Here is a 24,025-nt window from a genome sequence, read left to right on the forward strand (position 1 = left end):
CGGGGACCAACTGAGGACAACTGTGTAACTTATCCCACCTCGAGACATCACTCAGATTAATGTTCCCAACACAGTTCTTCTCAAAGCCGGAGCCAAAGAGACTCTTCTCCAAACAAAGCTTTCCCAGCAGCCATGGACTCCTCTCACCATCAAAATTGCTCACCTTGGGACCCATCTCACCCTTCCCATCCCAGGAGGGTCCAACAGCTCAGCCCCAAGACTCTTCCGTCACCCCAAAGCCACGACCCCAAAAGCCTTGCAACAAGCTGAGAAAGGTAGATAATGCAAAAACTCAGTCCATCCCTGTGCCCAACTTACATTTAAAGGCTTTAGGTGAGGTTTCGCTAGTCTGAATCTTTGGGGCAAGCATGCGTTTGCCAAAAACCTGAGCATCAAAACTTGCATAATCGAAGGTGACCTTGGAGTACTTCTCCAGCTCCTTGGCCAGGTTGGCCCGGGGGGTTGCTGGGACCATGTTGGGCCGGTAGCTTCCGTACTGAGGGATCTCCAGTTGCTTCACAAAGCACATAGGCCTGAGGATGAAACAATGAACAGCGGTTATTTCTCTTTTCCTTGACGGGGTGACTGCTGAGAGGGGGCCAGCCACAGTGGGGGCAGAGCTGCATCTTGTTCCTGAGGGCTTACTGGGGATGAGGAGGCAGTGACAGCTCTCTCTCAGCAATTCTGCTTCTGGTTTGGGTGTCTCAATGGAATTAAAATTCCATTTTAATTTTTTCTCTTCTTTATTACCTTCTTTTCTTTTTCTTCTTCTTTTTAAGCAAAACACCAAGGTGTCAAACTCATCCATTACAACATTCTGGCAGGCAGCATTTTCCAAAAGAGTACAAGCTTGGGCATCACTCCCTCATGGGACCCACGACACAGGGTGGCACTCAAAGGCACGAGGACCCCAGTTCAGCTCCACTCCCCTCTGCAGGTTCATTGCAGAGGCACCGGGGCCTCTCCCCTGCCTGCAGCCCCTCCTAGAGACCCACTGCTACGGGGCTGCCTATCGTGAATCAATTTGTCTTGCATATAAATTGTATATAAATGGCCTATTGTTATTCTCCTTCCCGTGACCTCTTTCTACCAGAGAGTCCTCGGAGCGGGAGCTCCTTGGAGCATGGAGCATCCTCGTGATGCGCTCAGAGCGCTCTGCGCCCGGCGCGGGCTCTGCTGCAAATAAATAAGTAATTGCCCTAAATGGCCTTTCCAAAGTAGTGAGTGCTGGAGCACCAGGGTGCTCAGCAGTCCTGGGGAGCAAACAAATAAATGAATCAGAGCTCAATGCCTTTGTGGGAGGGATACTCAGGGCTCGCGCTGCGGTTTTCATCCTGTTCTCGTTGCAAAATAACCAACCATATTCCAATCCATCTGCAGCCTCATGAATCACATCAGCTACGGAAGCCAGCATCTATCAGGGACATCCTTAATGGGAGACAGCCCTTTCTCCCAGGAAGAGAGAGACGGGCAAAGTATCAAAATTAATGGGACTCGTTTGGAAACGAGCGGCAGGTTCCTCTCCTCTGAAACGTGCAGGTTAAGGAAGAAAAGCAGGTGGACTTTAACACACAACTGACATGGAGTGATTTGTGTGTAGCCTAAATCTCCTCCTCCTCCTCCCCCTCCCCGAGCCCACCCTACTTATAATGCTGATATAATAACCAGCCCTCGCTGGCAGTTTGTGCTGCGGAGCAATCGGCACAAGTGCCTTCTGCTGCACTGCTAAAACCCTTTGGCCTGTAGCCTCAGCATTAATTGATGCTACAGAAGCAATTCATTGTCCTCAATGCTCTCCCTGGGATCATCAATTAAATATCTCCCCACCTTGGCGAGACCTATGATCATAATAACAGGACTCAGCAGTATCAAGATACAGCTGGAGGGAGCCGTGACTGCTGTTCCTGCGAGCGTGGAGGGGCAGGGAGGGCTGGGGCAGTGTGGGGATGTGGAGATGAGCTCTGCTGTCCCCCTTACCTGAGTATCCGGTCAGAATTGGAGCTGCTCTTCGCAGGATCACCAGACTGGGTTTGTTGCTTTTCATGTGATTTGGCTAATTTTTCAGCAGCAGCAATGGGGCACCCAGATAAACTGTGAGAGTTGGTTTGGGTTTTTTTTTTGAAGGAGAAAAAATGGAGAGAACGAAACCAAGCATGAGGAATGAGCAGTAAAACTGTCATTTCAGGGACCCAGAGTTGCACTGAGCCCATGAGAAAAGTGTTTGCTTCCTCCACGCTGAACAAGTAATAAGACAAATTCACCTTGCCCCTTATCAACATAGAAAAATGGAATCATGAGTTACAGAATAGTTCATGTTGGAAAAGACCTTAAAGACCATTTTGTCCCAACCCCCATGCCATGAACAGGGAAACCTTCCTCAGTCCCAGGTTGTTCCAAACCCCATCCAACCTGTCCTTGGACACTTGCAGGGATGGGACAGCCACAGCCTCTCTGAGCAGGGCCTCTCCACCCTCACAGAGAAGAATTCCTTCCAGTCTAACCCTGTCCTCTGTCAGTTTGAAGCCATTCCCCTGTCCTGTCACCCTGTGCCCGTGTAAGAAGAAGCCAAAGCTGGTACCTCCTGTGCGTGTTGCGGTTGCTGTTGACGTGACCCTGTCCTGTGCACCCTGGCGTGGGGCATTTCAACACGTTCTCGTGCATCGCCAAAACTTCACAGCGAGGAGGGCAAGGGGAGAAGGGAAGGGAAAGAAAAACAACTTAATAAAAATCAAAGAGAAAGAAAAAAGAAAAAAAATCATCAAGCCTTGCACGCTGGTTTCCTAGAAATCAGGAAACGTGAAATGCTGTAATTAGAACTTGCAGAGGGAAAAATAAAAGGTTTACAAGGCAACAGTGCCCAGGTCAGCACTAGATTAGCATCTCTGCACACAGCCTGAGCTTTCTCCTCATTTTCTGATTGCAATCCAGTTTCCCCCACCCAGCCCCTCCTCCCCACCCCTGTTTTGGAAGCAGGTCCCTCAGTTTCAGGTAGTTTTAAGTGATTGAAGTTGTAGCTCTGCTTTTATCCTTAGGACTGGTCTTTGTTTGATTTTTTTTTTTATTTTTAATCTTCAGGATTATTGCTTCCTGCAGCGCTGACCTTAAAAGTAAAGAAAATAATTTGATCTGCAAGCTTTTGTAAAGCCCACAGCTTGTGTCAGTTATTTATTAATATTTTTGCTTGCATTCCAGCCTATGAAGATAGCTGTACTTTCCCGTTGTTTCTTCCAGTTCTGTGTTTATGTCAGGTCTGCAACCTTGGAAATTACTGATAAGGAAAGGCTCCTCTTTTTTTGGTCTATTATGCTATTATCATAAACATACAACATTGATTTTTATGTGTCTGTACAGGGAAAGCTATTTAGGATGCTGGTAGAGAGGTAGAAATAAAATCTCTCTCTGTGCCTATGTATATACAAGAATCTGTTATGAGGAAGATAAATATTTTCTGTAGAATAGGTGAACCTTGGTGTAGCACCTTGAGAATTTTGCAGTGATGAGAGCAAAGAAGACTCAGCAATCCTGCACATCCTGAATTACTCCTCTCCTTTCCTGCATGGCAACATATCTGGACAGCAAGGAAGAACAATATTTCCTTTTTCCCAACATGATGTTCCAAGCAGGGAAAAATTTGTGACTTTTAGTACAAAGATGGACACTGCCTAACACTCCTCAAGGTGGGCAGGCGTTTTTAAAGCCCCTCTTTGATTTTGAGAGAAGGGACCTCATTCTCCACAGGATGGTGCTAAAAATCCTTAAGAAGGACAGAACTTCCAAGTAAATCCCCATCATGTTTCCTGTGAGTACTGATAACATTTTGGTGGATAACCACATCCAGGATCAACCTGGAAAAGCACCATCCCATGCCAAAAGCTCTTGTTACATTCCAAGGAACAAAATCAGACTTTTTCTAGGGACTCAGTCATAAAATTCACATCATTTGAGAAATTCCCCTAGGAAATTAGTCTCCAGACTAACTGAAGTAGCCTTTGGTGTCCCACCATGTACTCACTCTCGGGGGGGATCCTGTCTTTGTGCGGACAGCCGGAGAGGCTGCGATGGTGAGGGTAAAGTCCCGTGACGTGGCCAGTCCCATCACAACCAGGAGTTGGACATTTGATTTCTCGCTTCTCAGGCCTTGAAGGATCTAAGGATTGTGGGGAAAGGGCAGTGGGAAGGAGGTTAGTGGATTTGGAGGGGATGCTTCTCACCACTTTTCCAATCAAGCAGGGAGAAATCTTTGGGTTTGGAGGTTTTTTTTTCCCCTGGACGTGGAAGAGTAACACTGGAAGTTTCAAAAATTGAAATCAACAAAGTAATTTGAGGAAATAACACCACTCAGAGCACAAAGCCGCTCACAGCAACCGGCTCAAAGTCAGGGGATGCCACGTCCCTCATGTTGCTGTGGCCAGATTCCTACCATTACTTTAAAACCCACTTGGATTTTAAATTAGCCCTTCTGCTCAGGCTGAGATTTTCAAGGTTAACTGACAATTTAGCCAAGCAAATCCTCTACTCAGAGGGAGAAACCCTCATGACAGTGTAGAGGACACCATCGTTGCGTGCATTCACTGCTGACCTCTAGGATGTCCCCATCCCTCTGGGCATTGAGGATTTGTGGTTAAATTCCACCTGTGGGCTATGAACTCCCCCTCCATCAGCCTAATAGTCTGTGCTGAGCAGACAAGTCCAGCTCTTTCACCAGAGATGGGAAGGAGGGAGATACACAAAGGTTTGTCCCATACCTTTACCATAGTAGCTCTTCCGGATGCTGTCCAGCGGTTTGCTCTGTTTGTCCTCCACCTGGAAGTGCTTCACGTGCTCTCCTGGCAGCCGGCTGGGCTCCCGCACAATTTTCACCTGCTCTGCTTTCAGGGCAATGGCTTGCTCCAGCAGCCCCAGGTTCCCCCTGGTCATCATGTCATACATCTCCGACTCGTCGGTCACGGCGGATTTTTGGGAACGCGCATCATCGTCCTTGTCGTCATCCGACCTCACCTCCACGATGACCGAGTACTCGGGCTTGGGGCTGAACTGCCCTTCACAGTGGCTTTTCTGGGTGTCCTGAGAAGTGTGAGGAGCTTCCTCGCAGATCACTTCAGGAGCCATCTCCTCCTCCTCTTCATCCTCCTCTTCTTCCTCTTCCTCCTCCTCTTCCTCATCCTCTTCCTCCTCTTCCTCCTCGTCGTCATCCTCCTCCTCCTCATCCTCCTCATCCTCTTCCTCCGCTTCAGCCTTTTCCAGCTTGCAGGACTCCTCTCCATTTGTGTCATCCCTGGGCTCCGGACACAACTCGCTGCTGCGCTCACTGGTGACCTCGATGACCTCCTCCGCATCCTCCGTCTGAATGATGATCTCCTTGTCACACTCCTCCTCCACCAACTCCTCCCCTGCATCCTCGTGGACCAAATGCACAACGTTGGATGCTGGCTTGGAGCTCTGCAGCTCCGTTTCGGGCAGCTGCCCTTCGATGGCGAGCGTTTCCTCTGCTATTTGGCCTAAGTTGAGGAGAGAGTTGGCGATTATTTCTTGGTAGCTGCTGTAGTTGGCCTTGCTGGGCCCAGACGTGCTTGTTGCTGTGTTTTGTCCATAGTGGGTTGACTTTGCTGGGCTTCTCTCTGAGGGAGGGAAATCAAAAATAGAAAGGAAAAGAGAAAAGGAGAGAAAAGACGGAGAAGAAAAAAAATAGGGGAAATGAAAAGAGGAGGAAAAGAAGAATGGAGTAAAAGAGAAAAGGAGGGGGAAGAGAAAAGGTAGGGGGAGAGAAAAGGGGGCAAAGAAAGTAATTATATAAGCTGACAAACTTCTCATTGTCATACTTAAACTTAATTGAAACCGGAGCCTGACAGCTCCACCCCTGGAACAGCTTAATTTATTGCATTTGGGGATGGCATGTAGAAAAGGGATTTCCACAGGGAAGCTTTCACCAGCCTCAGATGCCCCATCTTCCCACTGCCTGCCCCATCAGCAGATATCTGACATCCTCTCCCAGTGCCCCCCAGTCCAGGACCCCAACCAAGTGAGAAAGGCAGTGTCAGGACCCTGTCTGAACATCCATGTCCTTTTGGAGTCACTCCTCTTCTCTTGGATAGTGGCCAGATCTGGCCAGGGAGGAGGCTCCTGCTGAGCCCCTCATGGCACCAGTGTGGGACCCTGGCTGCCTTCCCAGCCTCACAGCAAGCTCCTCTGTGCTTTCCATGGGTCTTTCCCTAGGGAGTATCCCTGATGGAAAAGCTTTCACTTTTAAGAAACTGGAGGCACTGTGCCCTCTCAGCTTAACCAGAGCATTGCCACTGTACTTCTACCCAACGTAATAATTGAAGGACCCATCCTGTACATAATTCAGAGGAGCTATAACTCCTGGCTGTTAACACTTCCTGCCCTTTCTTCATCTGCAGAACACAGCTCTGCAATCAATAATGTTAAAGCACCTTCTGCTGGCTCAGGGCTGTGGGTCTCCTCCTGCTCCATCGCCTCTGCCTCATCCTCCTCCAGCATCCCCTCCGACTCATCGGAGCCAGACTCCTCCTTGACCTCTGCCTCTTCACTGCCATCACTGTCGACATTGTAGCCTTCATCCAAGGCCAGTTTGAGTGGATGGGACTTCCTCTTTGACACCAGATGTTCGGCCTCTGCATCCTGAAGTTTCCTCTTCTTGGCCAGAGGGCAGCTTTGTAAACTGCAGGTGGGATCAAGGAGTAGAGAGGAGGAATTGCAGAGGGAGAAAGGCCTGGCTACCTCATCCCAAACAGTTAGGCAAAAGCAAGTGGGACAAATACACAAATACTACCAAAAAATTCATCCAGCACCCCAGATTTTTAGCTGGTTTAACCCTTCGTGGCCAGCTGTGCTCTCAGACCTTCTCTTTGTGCAACTACACCGACTTTTTTCCAGAAATCAGCACACAGATGCTGGGATGCAACAGCCCTGGAGTAGTTGTCTAGGGAGCAGGAGAACCAGCAGCTCCCAGCACCAATGTTGGTGAAGGGCACCATGAAACTAGGTATGGGTTGCAGAACCATCCACCAACTGCTCCAATTTCACCATTTTGGGGTGATAAAAACCCTCAGATAAGGCTGACATGGCATCCAAGGCAGCCAATGTGTTCTCATTTCCCCATCCCATCCATAGAGGCAAAATCTCTGCCCTGCAGCAGCTCCCACCAACCCCAGAGAGCTGAGTCAGGTATTTCTGGCCAAGTTTGGGGTCTGTAGGAAGGCTGCCATGAGTCTGGAAAAGCAGATCCCCCCAGGATCCCTTAGGGACTGACGGAGAGCCAGAAACAGGCAGATTTGGGGCAGACAAGTTGGGTTGCTGCTCTGAACCAGACTTCCTCCAGTGAACGCCTGTCTTTGGGTCTGCTGCTCACATTTTTGCATCCCCACTGCCTCCAACCCCGCCTCACCTTCTGTGTCTCGCATACTTCCCACGGATATGTCCTGAGCCGTTGCAGCCTGGGGTTGGACAGCTTGGGAGGGAAACAAACAAACATCAGCAACAGCAAGAAGACTCCTAGAATTCATTTTTAATTAGAGTTGTATAAACCACAGTCAGATAAACAGGTCCTGTGCCCAAGGAAGAAACTAACTGAAGATAATTTCCTTCAAATGGTTCAGTTTGTCCCTTTGAATTCCAAGGGAGGAGGGCAGGAGAGCAGCCTTGCAGTTTGCTAAAAATTAATGAAATTACTCACCCCATTTAATTAGATGAACGGTTTGCTGTAGTTTTATGAGTATGTTTAATTAAAGATTTGCATGTGTAAGAGCAAGCTTTTAAAGGCAGACAGCTACTGCACTCTGCCTCCCCGCTGCCACTCTCCTGTTTTCTTTTTCTCAGGGGGAAAACATGGGATTTTCCCTTATCTGGTGGCTTGTCAGGGAACTGGGGCTCCTTACAATAAGAAATGGGTCAATTTTTGGACAGAGCTGGGAGTTCATCAAGGAGGTTTTAGCCAGACACGTTGGACGGAGATCACCAGCACTAAAATCCTCGCTTTTGGGGGAAGGGATGGGATTTAGGTGACCAGATCTCCCAAATCCCTGCATTTTTTTCCTGCTGCTCTGCAGAAGAGGATGAGTTAAAGGCTTGCAGGGAGCTCTGAGCCACTCACAGCCACTGCTGCCTTCACTTGAGCATCCCTCACACGGGACCACACGCCTCCCCTGCAGGGGTAATTAGTCCCAGCTTCAGGAGCTGTAAGGGCTCCAGATAAGAAGCATTAAAGCAAACATTTTCTGGCAAAACCAGATTATGGCATTGATTATAGGATGCCCAAGTGACTTGCCTGATGTCTGAGGAATTCTGGAGTCGTGTAGGATTAATAACCTCATTTAGCACTGTATCACCCTCAGCCTGGGAAGCTGGAAGTGCTAATGAAATCTCCTGATGACAGTGCAAAGGGAGAAGGCACAGCCAGCCCAGAGGGGATCTGGCCAGCCTGTTATTCTCTGAGTAAAAGACATGGGACAACATTAAGTACTACCAAGTGCCAAGTCAGGCTTTAGGGACTTGGAATTTCTGCTCTCAGCCGAGCTCAGCCCTTGCAGAAAGATGAGGACAGAGGGTCTGACTGCACTAATGGGTGCAGCAGCTCTGGGAGCACTGGCAGGTTATTAATGGTTCAACTCCCCAGAACACAAGTCAGATCTTTGTGCTCAAAGAATATAATTCATCCCAAAACAGGGACAGGACGGTGCTGCTGAGCTGTCAGGAGAGTAGGAATCCTTCCTTCAGCGAGCCTGGCTTGCTTTAGGTCAACAAACTAATGCTGAGAGCAAATGGTGGCAGCACATCCCCTAAGGGAACACAACTTCATGGAAAGGTGAAGCTGCACCTCGTGGCTCCTCCAGACAAGTCCCCCCTTCCTGTTATCCCCTTTGCTCATGACCTGGCTTGAACCCATGATGCTGAACATCAATGCCATCTCTTGTGGGATAGCTCCCAACTCTTCTGGCATCCCCACCCAGCCCCAACCCCACCAAAAGTGAGGTGTCCCTTCTCCAGCAGGACACTCGAGGTCATAGAGAACAAAATCTCATCCCACTAACATGTACAACTGGAAGAGGGAGCTTCCCTCTTAACTGCTTATGATCCAAAAGTCTATTTCATTTTAATTGCCTTCAGTCCTGACTGAAGCTCCTCTGTCCTGAGCCACACTTTCAGTAACTGCACACCAAAAGACAGAGTGGTGTTTATGTCACTAGTGACTTGCCTGAAAAAGGCCTTATTCAATGGGAAACAAGAGCAGCTCTGATGAAGATGTTACAGGCTTTTATAAGTTTTCCTGGATCAATTAAAGCTGATTACCCATCACCCCATTTTCGATGTGATTAAATGAAGCCTGCAATAAAAAGTATGTAGGAAAGAGCCAAGTGCTTCAGCATCGAGGTTTGCCGAAGCAGGTGTCGATTTGGGATGTTTCTGGCTTCAGTGGGATGATTTAATGCCTTTAAAAAGCACCAGCACAAAGGTGATGCTCTACATGCTCTGGGCCAGCCTTTCCCTCCCCACTCTCCTTTGGGGAAGTTTCATGTATTTTGGCAGGAGTCCCGAAAGCCAAAACGGGCTTCGAGGTCTATTAAAGCTGCTCTCCATCCCTCAAGCGCCACCACACCGACCAGCTCTCCCCCTATCCGCAGCCTTCATCTGCTTGACAAAAGGGCTTCTTATTGTTATGCAGACGATGCCCTGCTTCCAATTAGTCGATTAATCGTCCAGTTATTCAGGCAATTAGGTGACAGCTGCAGAGATGGCTTTGTGGAGCACTCTGTCCTGCCCCTTAGATATGTCACCTGCTCCAATTACCACCTCCACTCAAGTGTTCAGCAATAAAAGTTGGAGAAGGGGCATGCCCAGCGCTGGCTCCTCCCGGCTCTCCAGAGTAATGGGAGAGTGGAGGAGCAGAAATGCTCTGAAATTGGGTTGGTTTAGGTCCAATTACTCTTTGACACATGCGGCTCTTAAGGAAGGCTGAGAGGACGAGCAGCCCCTGCTATTGGTGCCTGTCCAGGTTAAAGGCTCCTACCTCTGCACAAGCCCCTGTGCAAGGTTTAGTGGGAGCTCAGAGGTGGGGAGGCTGTTAGATCTAATGAGAAGCTCTGTAGGGCTGCAGAGGCTCTGCTCCTGCTCCTCTGGCTGCTGCTGTTGGCATCCCAGCACTGCTAAATGGGTGACAACGTGACCTCGGGGACTGAATGGGGACATGGGGCCACAGGGGCATCCGGCAGCAGAAGTGATGTGACAAATATGGGGGAAAACCCTCTGGTTAGTAGGATGTTTACCCTAGTGATACTGAAACACAAAATATGAGTGTCAGGTTTTGCTTGGGCTTAGATCTGGGACAGGACAGTGGAAGGCTGGAGGGTCTCCAGCCCAATCTGATTCATCTAGAGCTCCTGTTTTCATTTCTTTAACTCTTGAGATTCCTCTGATGTGTTGTCAAGTGGTACCCTGAGGACTTGGACACAACCACCAACAGAAGCCCCACAGTGAGACCCCATCAGTCCCAGGGGTTTGCTCCCCTCACCCAGGTCCCCGAGCTGAGGGGCTGCTCTCCAGCCAGTGCCACCATGAGACCCCCCATCCCTCCCACCAGCAAGGAGCAGCAGGGTCCTTACCTCACCTCCTGGCCGATGAGCTCCGTGGGCACTGGGCAAAGGGCAGGATGCAGCAATGGAAACAAACACAAGGTCAGAAACACACCAGGGCTGCCTGGATCCCCCCAAGACTGAAACTCTCCTGCCTGCAGCTGGATTTCTATTGCCCCCCCGGGCATCCCATTTGGAAAAGACAGGGCCAATCTATCCTGCTGTCCTTTGCTGCATGCCAGCCTGTAGTAAATTATCATCCTGCCTTGTAAATCCTCCCTCCTGTGCTTATTTTCAAGCAGGTGAGTGCACGTTGGCAGCATCAGGGACTGCCTCTCTTCTTTGAATCCGTGATGACTTTGAAGTCAATGGAGCTCTTCTGACATGCATGCATGTAACTCAAACGCTTCTAAATAAAGACTGAGTTTTTTTCATCTCTCTTTTCGCCCTTTAAATCTGTTCTTCAATTTCTTCTTTCACAGTTCACAACAATTTTCCTACAATGGCCACATTCACCTCTATAACACCAATATTTTTTTCTCCTCTCCCTGTCACACCGGACTGTTGCAGGAGCCTAAGACATATGACAGGGTTTTGTTACTTGGTGTTTAGGGTAAACAACATTTTGTAGGATTTTGAGGGATTATTCCCCACTTGTGAATAAGAGGGCTTTTCACTGCTCACAACGACAACATAGAACAACTTCACATTGCAGCTGAAACCTTGCATCCAGCCAGAAATCCAAATAATCAAGAGGAAAAAAAAATCCCTCAGCACAAGTCTAAATTTGCCCAGGCTAAAAACCATAACACGTTTGCTCAATTTGTTTGAGCTAATTGGGTTTCCTGGGATCCAGCTCCCGGTGGGATGACTCACAAGCTTCAACAAACTGGAGGCAGTGCTGAGTCCCAGGGTGCAGGCAATAAATTACCTTTTCACATCAATAAAACCCGGATTCAAGCGTGGGGAAGGCAGGGTGTGAGAAAATAAATAGAGTCAGGGCGCTCTCATTTGCAACCTGAACGAGCACCTTTGTGCATGTGCAACAAAACAATGAAATTCAAATATATTCAAGCTGGGTTCAACACAGCTGGCAACATCTGGGCTTGGTTTTGTTTTTAGAAGGTGCAGATGCTGTGAAGAGCAAGGAGGAGGGAAGGTGAGGGCAGAAGGAAGGTGGTCCAGCCCAGCTGTAGGATGGAGCTGCAGTCCCTGCAGCCATCACACCTTTCCAACCTTGTTGGTTCCTCACTTCCAGCCACCTTTGTCACTTGTCACGTCTACAACCACAAAAATGAACCAAAAAAGAGAGAGGCTGGTCTGTAACCATCACACATGGCTAAGGGACCACCCAAGGTGACACCCTGGGCTCCATCAGAGCCTCTCACCCTCTCCCAGAGAGAAAGCACACGAAGAACTGCAGTTCTCTCTTTTTCTTTTTTTTTTTTTTAAATCAGAAAATAAATAGCAATCAATCTTTGCATTAACCAGTTGTTTGTCCTCCCCTCCCTGCCGGGGGATGGCCCATTTGCTTCTCCAGCGTGAGCTACTTCTGCCAGGCTCTCTCAGATGTGTGACTTCAAAGCTGCTGGCAGAGTGAGCCTGATGAAAGCCCCGGGAGCTGATCTGAAGCGCCAATGATTGCCATCCCCTACAGCAAAGCAGGCACAGGGGTGTTTTTCCTTATTTGCTTGTTATTTCCCTTCAGCTGGGTGTAGAGGATGAGGGTTAAATATCATAAAGTTTTGCAGTTGGGACTTTTGCAGGTTTCTTAGACAAATTTCTGTGGGGTTGGGGTGAGGGCAGTGAACATAACTGGAAGAGCTAAGCCTGGACTTGAAAAATTAAAGCCTATTTGGAACAAGGAAAGTGCAGGGAGCTGAGGTCTGTACAGCCCAGTGCTCCTACTCACCTCGGATAGACTTGGATCGCGTGCGTGCTCTCTTATCGTCATTTTCTAAACTCATCTGCAACAGAAAGAAAGAATCATTACTGAAAGATAACCAGAAAATTGTCATTAAAGGACAGTATTGTGTGTGGCTTGTCACTCTGTGTAAATACTTGGGCCGCTGGAAAAGCTTTCCTGTGGTTTTGAGATGGAGGCTTCTTGCCTCGATGCTATTGTTCAACCCACAGTGCCCAGATTTAGCAATTTTAAATTAATTTCCACATCCTGGGACACAGGAAGGACTTTGCCTGTCAAGTAGCACAGAGAGACAAAGGCCCAGATGTGATGGTCAATGATAGAGAATGGCTGTGCCTGAGATAGGAGTTCTGCCCTCTTGTTAAGGGCAGAGCTGATTTCTCTGGATTTACAGCACGAAACTGCTGTGAGCACCTGTGTGGAATGCCAACACAGAACCAGAAACCTCTGAATATGTGTCTGCAGCTGATCTCCTGCCTGAAAAGGGCAATTCTTCACAAGTGCCCTGAAGAACAACCTCTCCTCTCTGCTCAAATTTGCCACAAAGAGGACTGCATCTAAATAACCCACAACGTGGACATCAAACACGAGGTCTGCAGGGAACGCGGCCATGAATAAGTAACATCAGGGACTTCAAAGTTCTGGATATTAATTAAACATCACCACATGCCACAAGGTAGCAGGAGGCTGAAGTGCAGCCACCTCTGGGGTGCAGCACCTTTGAAACCAGGCAGTGCCTGGAGGTGGGAGCAGGAAAGCAGGGACCTCCATGGCATGGCACACAGACATGGATGGAATAATATAAACGGGATTTCATTAGAGTTGTCAAAGGAGCTGCTGAAGTGGTCAAAGAGCTGTTTTACGTCTCGGCCTCGACACAGAGATGCTCTCTCTGCAGGCAGGAGCGTTTGGCAGCAAATTCCAAGGGGGAATGGCAAGACTGGAGTGTGAGCAGGGAGGGGGATCAGAGTCTGCTGGGTTGGGAGGAAAATTTGGTCTTTAATCAGTGTTACCATGTGGGACATGTCCTCCAGAGATTACAAGGAGAGAGAAAAAGAGGTGAAAGAACCATTTACAAGGGGGATTTGAGATAATAAAAAACCTCTCTGGAACACCCTCTACAAGGCCCAGTTAGAGAAGGAACAAACCAGCTCCTGTTTTATCTCCCAGTGAGGAGGTTCAATAGCTCCAGCACCCCTGGCAGAGCAGGGACAGCAGCAGCTGCTCCTCCTGGTCCAGGAGCAGGAAGGGACATGCATGCAGAGCACATGCTGCTCCACTGGCAGTGGGGATGGTGCAGGTGGTGTATTTGCCACTGCATCCCCACATGCACCCTATAAACCTTTCTGGAGAAATGCTACTGCCAGCTCCCAGCAGAAGGGCCAGAGCCCCTCACCCTCAAAGGAGGCACTGCTTGGGGCTTTCCCTGAGGTTTTGGAGCAGCAAGGAGGGAGTCTGGTGGAGCAGACAGGGTCCCCAGCCCATGGGGCACCACAGCTAAAACCCCCTCAGAGAGGAGGGATGAAGTTTCCCCAAGCACCTCTCTCCTTCACACTGCCACTTCCATAAATTCAGTGTTAACATGCAGTGATTTGTTAGACAGGGAGGTTGGAGAGGAAAGAAGAAAAAAAAAATGGGGAGGGGGTGGGAGGAATCAAAACCTGGAGCAATTTATGCATCCTGTCAGCATTCAGCTCATGGCACGGCGGTGTTGTGCTCCACATTTATTACAATCTTCCCAATAACACAGCAGACAATTACTATAATTTGTATTTTTAAAGCCCTGGCTCCCTGTGGACCAATGGCTCCCGCTTAAAGTGTGGAGAGGAGCAGGTGTCACAGGGACTTCATTACATTTATGAGCCTTTCCACACCGCCGTGCGCTGAGCTCGCTCCCTAATGCCGCCACACGCCGCCAGCACAACGGAACCTCGCATTGCTGGGAGCCTCCAGCCAGCAGGAATTTCAGAGAGGGCTTTTTCTTTCTTTTTTCCTTTTTTTTTTTTAATTTTTGAGAGCTGTCCCAGGGAAATAGCATGCATTGGGGTGGTGCCCTGGCAATGTGGGTTTCCTGCAGACTGGATTTTCAAAGGGGCAGAGGAGGTCAGGCTGTGGGGAGGGCAGTGCCTGAAAGGGGCCAGCTCTGGCCAAAAAAGGGGGATTGGGGTCCACAAAGACAGCAAAACAAAATTTTTACTTAGCCAGGAAGGTGGGATGGGCTCAAGCTGCCTGTCTATAAATAGGGGAGATCCCATTTCAGGTCACATTTGCCTTCATAAGTTAAGTATCACGTCTGAGCTGCCATCCAGGCTCCTCACTACAGCACAGCACCTCAGAGCAATTCCTCCCATTGCCTTCCACACCTCTTTCAAGCCAGGATCAAGCACCCTGGGAAGCGTGTCACCACATGGGCAAAGGGGAAAGGAGCCATCTAAGGCAGGAACAGACTCACAGAACCCAGAATTCTCAGGGCTGGAAGGGATCTTTGGTGACCCAGAGGTTGTCCTTGTTAAGGACCAAAGAATGGAAAAGCCAAATAAGCTGCCTTGCCTGGCCTATTATTTAAAAAAAAAAACAAATCAAAACAACTCCAAACTTCTAAATTATTAGGGGCTTTCCCCATAGGGAAGACCCCATTACTTGTTTAGAAAACTTGACACAGCCTCACCACTGTGCATTTAAAATGCTTCACTTACATCACCATTGGGATGGGGTGGGCTCTGCACTCTCAGATTCTGTTTTCTACCAACAAGCTCATCCTCAAAAATCCTCATTTTCCTCCAAAGTGCAGAAACACCAGGAATAAGATCCATTTTGGAGCTGAGCCCCTGCTCCTCCCAGGCAACTTAAACAAGTGGCAGAGCCATGGCTGAGCTCTGGAGCCTCCGTGACATCAGGCTCAGATGCAGGAAGGTTACATGAAACCATTGTCCTTTATTGTTGCCTCCTCAGCCAGAAGCCCTCTAGACAGATCGTTTTAATGCGAAATTTCAGGTCACACAGTGCATGTTTGCAGTCCTGGAGACCGACAGGGTATTTTCATTAGGTCTCCCTCTTGTTCACATAACAGCCAGGCTGAGGAGCTGTCTGGATTTCAGTCTCATTGCTTTAACTCCGAAAGAAAACAAAGCAATCCAAAAGGGAACCTGGAAATAAATTATTGCTGCCAGATGCCAGCCACAAGCACATTAGACCAGCTAGGAAGAACAGAGTTTTATTCCACATTTCCTCATCTTGTCCATGGGTTATCTCTAAGATTAAATCAAAGTAAGCATCCAGCAAGTTTCCTAACCCAACACTACAGGAAAAGACCCTGTGCTGGGTCTCAGGGTATTCCCTTCAGGATTTAGCTCAGTGCTTTGCCTACACTAGTCAGGGTAACCTTGGGAACATCAGCTCTAAGTGCTCATTTTCCCCTCTTTTCTCTCTAAAAGTAAGAAATATCCTCTGCCCCGTGTGTTTACCCTGCACTAAGGAGCTCCCTGACACGAGCAAAACACAAGTTATAATGATAATATGTCAATACTGCAAACCTAAATCAATGAGGTTCAGACAGATAAACTCAAAAATGTGTTTAACCCGAGCACAATGTGAATTTTAACAGCTGAATTCTACAGTAAAGGTCTTGTTCTGCTGCCAAGACAGCAATACAGCACGGATCTGAAGTTTCATTTTACAGAGTACCTACAGGGTTGACATTTTCTTCTTCCTTCTTATCTTAATACACATTTCCTGTCCAATGGAAGCCCGAGGAACATAACAGAACACAAACCCACTGGGAGCCCAGCACGTGCTGATGCCCAGGTGTGCCTGAGCTTCGACAGCTCTATGCAAATCTGCCATTAAAGGCCCTGCTGAAATTCCCCCCGGTCAGCAGTAATACTTTATATGTATTCAAGAGCACCACGGAGCTCAGAGAAAATAAACACGCTGAAAAACCCTTCCACTGGACAAAGGGAGGTGAGGATTCAACAGGAATATTTATTTTACACTGAAAGCAGCAGAGCTTCCATCGGTGCTTATTTGTGGACGTAGCAAAATGCCGATTGCAAAAAGCATCATCTGAGCTATAAGGGACAGAAAGACACACAGTGCCTCTATTTTTAGTTTTTAAAACCCCCAAATTTATATTTGCCTAGCAGCAGAAGGAAAATGCCAGAAGAAATGACATTTTTTCCTACAGAATTGTTGAAAGAAGTTTTCCTGCTTGGTCCTTCCCTTCTTGCAGATCTAAAGTCCCTTCTTTACCTCCTCAAGGGAAAAGGCAGCAAAACTAACTGCCTCTCATACCCTGATTTCTCCTCCCTTGTTTTGTTTTCCTATGATGAATTCCTCCTTGGCTGTTGCAGGCTGAATACAGGTGAAGAGACCTGGACCTAGGTCTCCAAATTTCTCTCCTTTCCTCTCTGTATAGTGCCATGGCACCTTTCTGTCATTGCAGAAAATGAGGATTTTGTCCTGCTGGACCTTCTCTAGCTGTGAATTTTTAAAATAAATAAATAAGGAGTGATTGAAGGAGGAATACCTTCGATCAACAGTGTGCCTCTACTTTTAAAAAAAGGCTCAGTAGTAGCTCCCAGCTGCTATTTTATAACCACACTCTGAGATTAGGAGGATTTTTTTCCCCTCTCCTTCCTTTAGGGTGTTCCTAGCTGCTTGATTTAAATCCTCCTGACGTTCCACCTATTGTGAGTCCTGTTCTCGGCTGAACAAGCTCCCGTCTGCCTTTTGCTCTGACTGCTTCCAGGAAAGGACACCCTGCGCGGTGTTCCCGGGCTCCGAGTCGGGAGGGGGAGGATTTTTGCCTTGACATGTTGAGCTGCAAACCCACAGCTTGTACCCACCTCGGATGCGACACTCCAGCTGTGTCACAAACATCCTCCCGAAGCCGTGCTGTCACTTTGCATTTGCAGCAAGGCTCCACAGAAGCACCCAGCGCTGCGAGTGGAGCGCTTCCCGAGCGCTGCTGCTCCGCAGCGATGGCAGCAGCATCCTCCACACTCGAGGGAAGCGGAGCAGAAAAGCTGCTCCCGAGCATCACGTCTGACACAGGCGCAGCTGCACCGCTGCCTGGGCAGCGCTGACAGCCCGGCATTAGGCTGGGTGATTTCAGAGGCTGTGCTTGAAGTTGACACACTCTTTCCTCGTGATGGTTGGGATGCGCTGCGGAGCGCTGCCAGCCAGACCTAAGTGGCTCCGTACGTGCAGGAGGCTCTCACGCCAGGAGAGGAGGGGTAGGGAAGAGGGGGGAAAAATTGTAGTTCTTCAATCTCATTGTTTTCCTGCTCAGTGATAAGCTAGCTGCCTTTTCCATAATATTATCCTCGGGTGGCACAATGTGAGGGGATTGCTGAGGTGCCTCTCTCTGAAGGGGACAGCAGGGATGGGCTCTGGTGGCTCTGCCACCATCAGCCCAACCTGTCCTGGCAGCAGTCAGCTTTCACCAGCAGCCTGCCTGCTATTCAGCTGTATCCCAGCTAGATCCCCACGGCACAGGTAAACAAGGAAGGCTTGGGAGACAAAGGTTAATTTTGCCACCAGACACCATGGTCCAGGACAAGCCCTGGCAGCAGTGTCCAGGCTCAGCTGGCTCCATGCAGAGATCAGCTCTCCCCAGCACTGCAGAGATCTCATTTCAAACCTGTCATGGGAAATTTTATCCCATGCCTGGACCTCTTTAGAGGCAAAAATAAATAAGTAAACGTGCCCCACATCCCATTGTCCTTCACCGCTGCGCATCCTGTGGATTACGAGCTGTGACTGGCATGAAAAACTACATTTAAATACAATATATATTTTATGAGCACACAGAGAAGTGCAAGCATGTGCACACAATGCAGATCCAAAGGTTGGAGAGTGATCTAGACCTCTCCCCGCTGTGAGGTAAGAAGGCTGCAGACTCACACAATATCCAGGCTCCCTTCAGACTCCCCCTCCCCATTTCCTCCTCTCACCCCTGAGCCAAGCACTCAGCTAAAACACAGATAAGCAGAGCTGAGGATTGCGGGAAATGGTTAATATTCGTGATGTGCTTGTTAGAGGCAGAGCTCCAGATGAGCGCCAGGTACTGGGAATGTTACCTTTTGTAATCATTACTTTATTAACATACGACAATCTTATTAAATCTAACCTAAGTGCTTATTTGGCAGGTTCAATAGAAAAGCCTTAATTGAGCTCATTTTAAATATAGCAACAACTGCTTACTCTGCTTTCTAAGAAGGTGTGAGCTTTCCTGGCAACACCTGCATGCAGCTGACAGCTTGTTAGTGAAGAAGGATGCTTTTAAGGGTGGATTTTTGCTGGTTTGGGGTTTTCCCAGGGTTTGGCTTATCTGGGGATGTGGGAAGAGTTAGTAACATCAGTCAAGCTTCCTCATCACCCAGGTGGGTCCCTCCACTCACTGGAGATGGTGCCTCACTACTGAGAGGCCAGAATAGGACAGGAAGCACCATTCGTGCAGTGAACAGCCCAGTTCTCTGCTTAATTAAAGCTTCCTAATCTGCTGGCAGTGAATCTGCCAGGAGGTTTGACAGCCTTGGCTGTACCTCTTTCATCAGCCACAGCTGCAGCAGTAAATGAGCGGCTCTGTTGAGCCCCAGGAGCTGTCCAGGGTCCCGGTGGGGATGAATGACTCGCTTGTCCCCTCCAAAGGCACCACAGCTTCACCTGGTGTTCAAGGGGCTCCTTCCGACCAGCCGGCGCCTTGGAGAAAGAGCCTCTTTTAACAGGCCTGGGAGTGACCTAAATACCCAGATCTGAGCCTCCCTTGGAGGATGGCACCGGAGAGGAAGGCAAGGATTTAAATATCTGCACTCCAAGCCAAATTTTGGCAGCTGGAAGCCCTCCCTGCTCAGATTCACTATACAGGAGGTTTGGCTGTAGCAAGGAGACAGAGATTTCCAAGTCCTGCCCATCACTTTGTGGGACCGGAAAGGCTCATTCCCCAGGGACCAGCTGGTCCAAAAGGGGCTGGAGCACATGTGGCCCTTGTCCTATGGCCAGCACATGGGGTGGGGGGAGGTTGCTGTCCTAAAAAAGCCCCTGTTTGTGGACTCACCTTGATGTGTGTGCCGTGCAGGCCAGCGGCTCCCTCGCAGCTGCTGATCTTCTCTCCACACGTCCACCTCTGATTCAGCAGCTCACCCCGAAACTCATTTTCTGGGGAGGGAAAGAGGAACATGAGGTCAGGACCTGGAGTCAGACCAGCACCCCATCAGCAGCATCAACCAGAGGTGGAAATGCAGGATTTGTTCCCTGCCTGCTTTCTTTAATGGTTGTACAAGTCCTGAGGGTCTCCATGCCCTGAGCAGGACCCCAGGGCTCTGTGCCGAGGCCAAGAGCCCCAACCATGAAGAATTTCCACCCTCAGTCTACCCCAAACCTTGCAACTCTGCTCAGCTCTGTCCTCATTTGTAAAACACACTATTAACAGCTGAATATTAACACTGAAAGACTGGGATAAGTCAATGCTATGGTGATGTGCATCCAAGATAGTTCCTAAGATATGTGACTGTCAAAGTCACCTTTATGTATTTGTCCTAAAACAGCTGTTCTGTAGCCAGGAGGGGAGCTGGGGAGACTTTTCTAGGTGTCACAGGAGAATAATTTGTGTTAGAGACTTCAAACCCTTTTTGAAGCACTGTGTTCCAGCCTGGACATACAGAGAAGGCACAGGGCTTGGAGAGAAAATCCAAGAGTTGCTGAAACATTATTCTGCCTTGGAGAAGCTCTGAGGAAAGGGAGCAGGGAGGCACAGATGGCCAAGCAGATGATGAAAACCAAGCAAAATGAGGGAAAGAAGCTAGAAATGGACAGAAGAAAGGAGAACATAGGGGGGAAATATTAAATAAGAAGAACTAAAGATGTTTTGATAGCACATCAGAGGCCAGCACTTCCTGCCTGCTTATCTGAAGCATGTCCCTGAGCATCCTTCTCCCAGGCAGTACATTTTAAAGTAGGAGGGATGCAGTAGGGGCAGGAGCAGAGAGAGGGTTAAACTGTAGAAACAATGGATCCCAGATAACCCCAAAGATAGCTTAGAAGATTTTTTAAAGGTTCAGAGGTCATGAGATTCAACCATGAGGAGGAAAAACTAGCAACACGTATGCAGACTCATTCTCTCCAGGCCTGCTTTTTCATTTGTGCCCAAGTCACAGGCAAAGGGTGAATTCTGGAAGCTGCTGTGGATAAATCTGGCTCAAGGTGCCAGCTTGTCCTTGCCAAAGACCACATCCCAACGTCCCGTGCCTTCATCCCTTAAAGGGAAAGGAGTGGGTGTTTGGGCAAGGAGCCTTGGCCAGGCTGAAGGTGTGTTGGCCACACCAGCTCAGAGCCTTCCAGCCTGCTCCAGTCCCTCTGCCCAGCCCAGCTGGAGTGGCCAAGGCAGCTCTGTCAACACTGGAATCAGATTTCCTCTACTCCATGCTGTTAAATGCATCTGGTCTCCGGGGAGGATCAACTTGCACTGCTGGCTCTGCCCTTTCCACCTCCCTCCGGATCCTGCCTTCAGCAGAAACGAAGCTCACTGGTTATGTGAAGGACACATCTGTTAACCCCTGCCTGGGCCACCCACGAGGAGATGTGGGATATTGCCTTAAACACAGGTTTTAGCTTCCCTTCTGGCACTCAGCTGGGACATTGATATCTCAGAGCCTGGAGAACTCACATCCATTTTCTGTTGGAAAATTACCTAGATGTTCAGTGGGTCTGATGGGTCACTGCCTGGCGTTCACATCCCAAAGCAAACCACCAGATTTCCCCCACCAACTCCTTCCACCCCATCAGGACTGGAGTCTTAGACAAGCTGCTTTTCCCCATCACCACTTATGACAAGCCACCACCATCCTCTGCCAAGTGATGTTCTTTCCCAAACCTTGAATCTATTTGCCCCTTTCTGGAATATCCAGAGAAAAGCCAGCTGTGAACCAAAGCATTGCAAGTTGTGTAGAATCCTGGTACGAAAGAACAAGTTCTGTGAAATATTTGTGTCACCCTCATCCACCCCAAGCAAGATGGTGTGGAAACTTGGGAGGGAGACCACAGCAATTTGGAGCATTAATCAGACTCATGTGCATTTTACTTTACATTTCCAAAGAGAGAAGAAAGCATTAATTTGCCAGAAAAAAAAAATTAACCTTCCAAAGAGCAGCAGAAAATTCCACTCAAAATAAACACAACAAACATCATAGTAAGCTTTGGAGTGAGGATGAACAGGAAATGAGGAGGGGGCTGCCTGGTGGCACATGTCCTCACAGAGCCCCAACTGCAGCCCCAGCCTGTCCCCAAATCTCTGCAGAGGGCTGGGGTGAGGGGAAGGTCCTGTAGAGAAAAGATGGAGGGTGAAAGCTTCCTTTCCTCATAAGATGCATCACTGCATATTCAAACTGAAAGACTAGAAGAAAAACATATCAATCTTCATTTGTTCCTCCGAGTGTAAGAAAAGGAAAAGGAAGGGAGGAAAATTTTTCTTCATTTTTGTTCAGGCGCATTTTTCAAGGGAAAGGTGAATCCTGAGTTAACGAGGCAGCAGTGTGCTGAGAACAGACTGGGTTTTTCAGCATCCCACCAGACAGTGTGGGCTCACTTCTCAGGGCAGACACTGCAGCAGTGTAGGGGATCAGAAGGAGTATTTTGTAGCCCCAACTTTTATGTGAATTTGAAAAAAAAAATATCTCAAAACCCAATTCTAGACCTTCTCTAGTTTGGAGAAGCCACTCCATGGCTGCTGCACCCCTCTGCACTGCTGGCTGACTGACACCCCTGCATTTTATAGAAAACAGGGAGAGCAACTTTTACACGGGCAAATAGTGATGAGTTAAGGAGAAACAGCTTAAGGAGAGATTTAGATTCACTGTTAGGAAGAAGTTCTTTATTCAGAGGTTTGTGAGGCCCTGGCAAAGACTGCAAGAGAAGCTGTGGCTGCCCCATCCCTGGAAGTGTCCAAGGCCAGGTTGGACAGGTCTTGGAGCAACCTGGTCCAGTGGAAGGTGTCCCTGACTGGAGAGAACTGGAACAAGATCATCTTTAAGGTCCCTTCCAACCCAAACCATTCTGTGATTTTGCAGTTCATTGCCCACACACACAGCTCTGTGGCCACTGCCTGGAGAGCACCAAGAACTGAATTTACTTCCCTGCATGGCCCCAAGCCCTTGGTGCAATGAGAGCTTTTCTCCTGGCAGGTAACATGAGCCTTATCTTTGATTTAAAGTCTCAGCTCCAAACTGCAGCACTGAACGCCCTCACACAGCTCCAGGACTCAGCACAATTAATTGCCCTGTGGTTCTGCCCAACCTTTGCCAAGAAAAGACCCCTCTGAGCCAGCACCCCACGCACCTCAACCTTCCCATTTGCAGGAGCACAGCAGCTCTGCATCAGGATGCTTTTTCCAAAGGAAAGAAATTAAAACCTCTGAAGGAATCAAAATACACTGAAAAAGTAGAACCCAGCTTCTCCAGCAATTCTCTATTTATCTCTGATGCCAGGAGTGTTGGTTTAGTCCCCTCTCAGGGACAGGAATGCTGCCTATTGCAGGCAGTTATCTCTGTTTACTGCAGCAGGGCTGTGTTCAGTGCTGCAAATTTAGCTTCCCAAACACGCATTTAATTTAAGATCTAATACCGGATGTTAATTGTATATTGCACAGTAAACGACTGATCATTAAAACATATTAATTGAGGTTTAACAGCTGTGTAATAGATATTACATCTCATACTTATCAGCAAATATGATTTAATAATTAGTTAAGATGGGATGTATGGATGGGAGATCTAGCACGGCTGGCTAGATTGTAGTTTTACTTTGCTCATTTGCTGACCTAAAGATACTTTTCCTTATCATGTTTAGAGAGGAGCTGAGCAATCACCAGGGAGATTGTGGAATGGTTTGTGTTAGAAAGGACAAAGATCATCTTGTTCCACCCCTGTGGGCAGGGACATGGGCAGGGACACCTTCCACTATCCCAGGTTGCTCCAAGCCCCATCCAGCCTGGCCTTGGACACTTCCAGGGATGGGGATGTTGAGCTTTGACATTCTCCCCTGAGGAGCTTACCTGGACAAGTCCCAGAGAGTTTATAACCTCTATAAAAGGAAAAATTAAGGGGTTGTGAGTAGTTTCCTCCTAAAAGCCAGGGCTGAGCTGTGGGGATCTGCCCCCATGGCTGTGTCTGCACAGCTCATAGTTTGCTTGTGAGCTCTCTGCTCCTCATTCCCACATCATCCCCAGCTGAGAGGGTGCCTTGCAGCACTGCATGGCTGTCCAGAGACCCAACAACTCATGGCACCAGTGACCTGCATTAATGATCCCACTGCCCCAACAAACCTACAGTGCTGGCTTAACCCACCCTGCTGCCAAACTGCACACTGACATCATGAAACCTGTGACGTGCACCATGACCTTTTCTTTTCCCCTTACCCAAAGGAAGGGAAGGGTTTGATTTCAGTAGGAACAAGTCTTTCTTGTGCTTTCCCAGCCAAACAGCCCCTGCAGCACAGAGTGCTCAGCAGCAGCACAGCTCCG

At 48.6% G+C, this 24,025-nt stretch overlaps 1 protein-coding gene across 5 annotated transcripts in view; it reads right to left on the minus strand.

Moving 5' to 3' along the window:
- The window catches only part of MYT1 (myelin transcription factor 1), a 61,043-nt gene that overhangs the window by 19,973 nt on the left and 17,045 nt on the right, over positions 1–24,025 (minus strand). For all 5 annotated transcript variants that reach the window (XM_085078911.1, XM_085078910.1, XM_085078913.1 and 2 more), the window contains exons 2-11: positions 19,568–19,668; positions 12,499–12,553; positions 10,617–10,647; positions 7,406–7,468; positions 6,432–6,679; positions 4,746–5,618; positions 4,013–4,147; positions 2,579–2,669; positions 1,978–2,091; positions 319–533 (exon numbers count right to left, since the gene is read on the minus strand). In XM_085078911.1, coding sequence (XP_084935037.1) covers positions 319–533; positions 1,978–2,091; positions 2,579–2,669; positions 4,013–4,147; positions 4,746–5,618; positions 6,432–6,679; positions 7,406–7,468; positions 10,617–10,647; positions 12,499–12,553; positions 19,568–19,668 — 1,926 coding nt within the window. The remainder of the gene's footprint in view (positions 1–318; positions 534–1,977; positions 2,092–2,578; positions 2,670–4,012; positions 4,148–4,745; positions 5,619–6,431; positions 6,680–7,405; positions 7,469–10,616; positions 10,648–12,498; positions 12,554–19,567; positions 19,669–24,025) is intronic.

The sequence above is a fragment of the Lichenostomus cassidix genome, chromosome 20 (genome assembly GCF_008360975.1).
Source record: "Lichenostomus cassidix isolate B80296 chromosome 20, HeHo_3.0, whole genome shotgun sequence".
NCBI lineage: Eukaryota > Metazoa > Chordata > Aves > Passeriformes > Meliphagidae > Lichenostomus > Lichenostomus cassidix.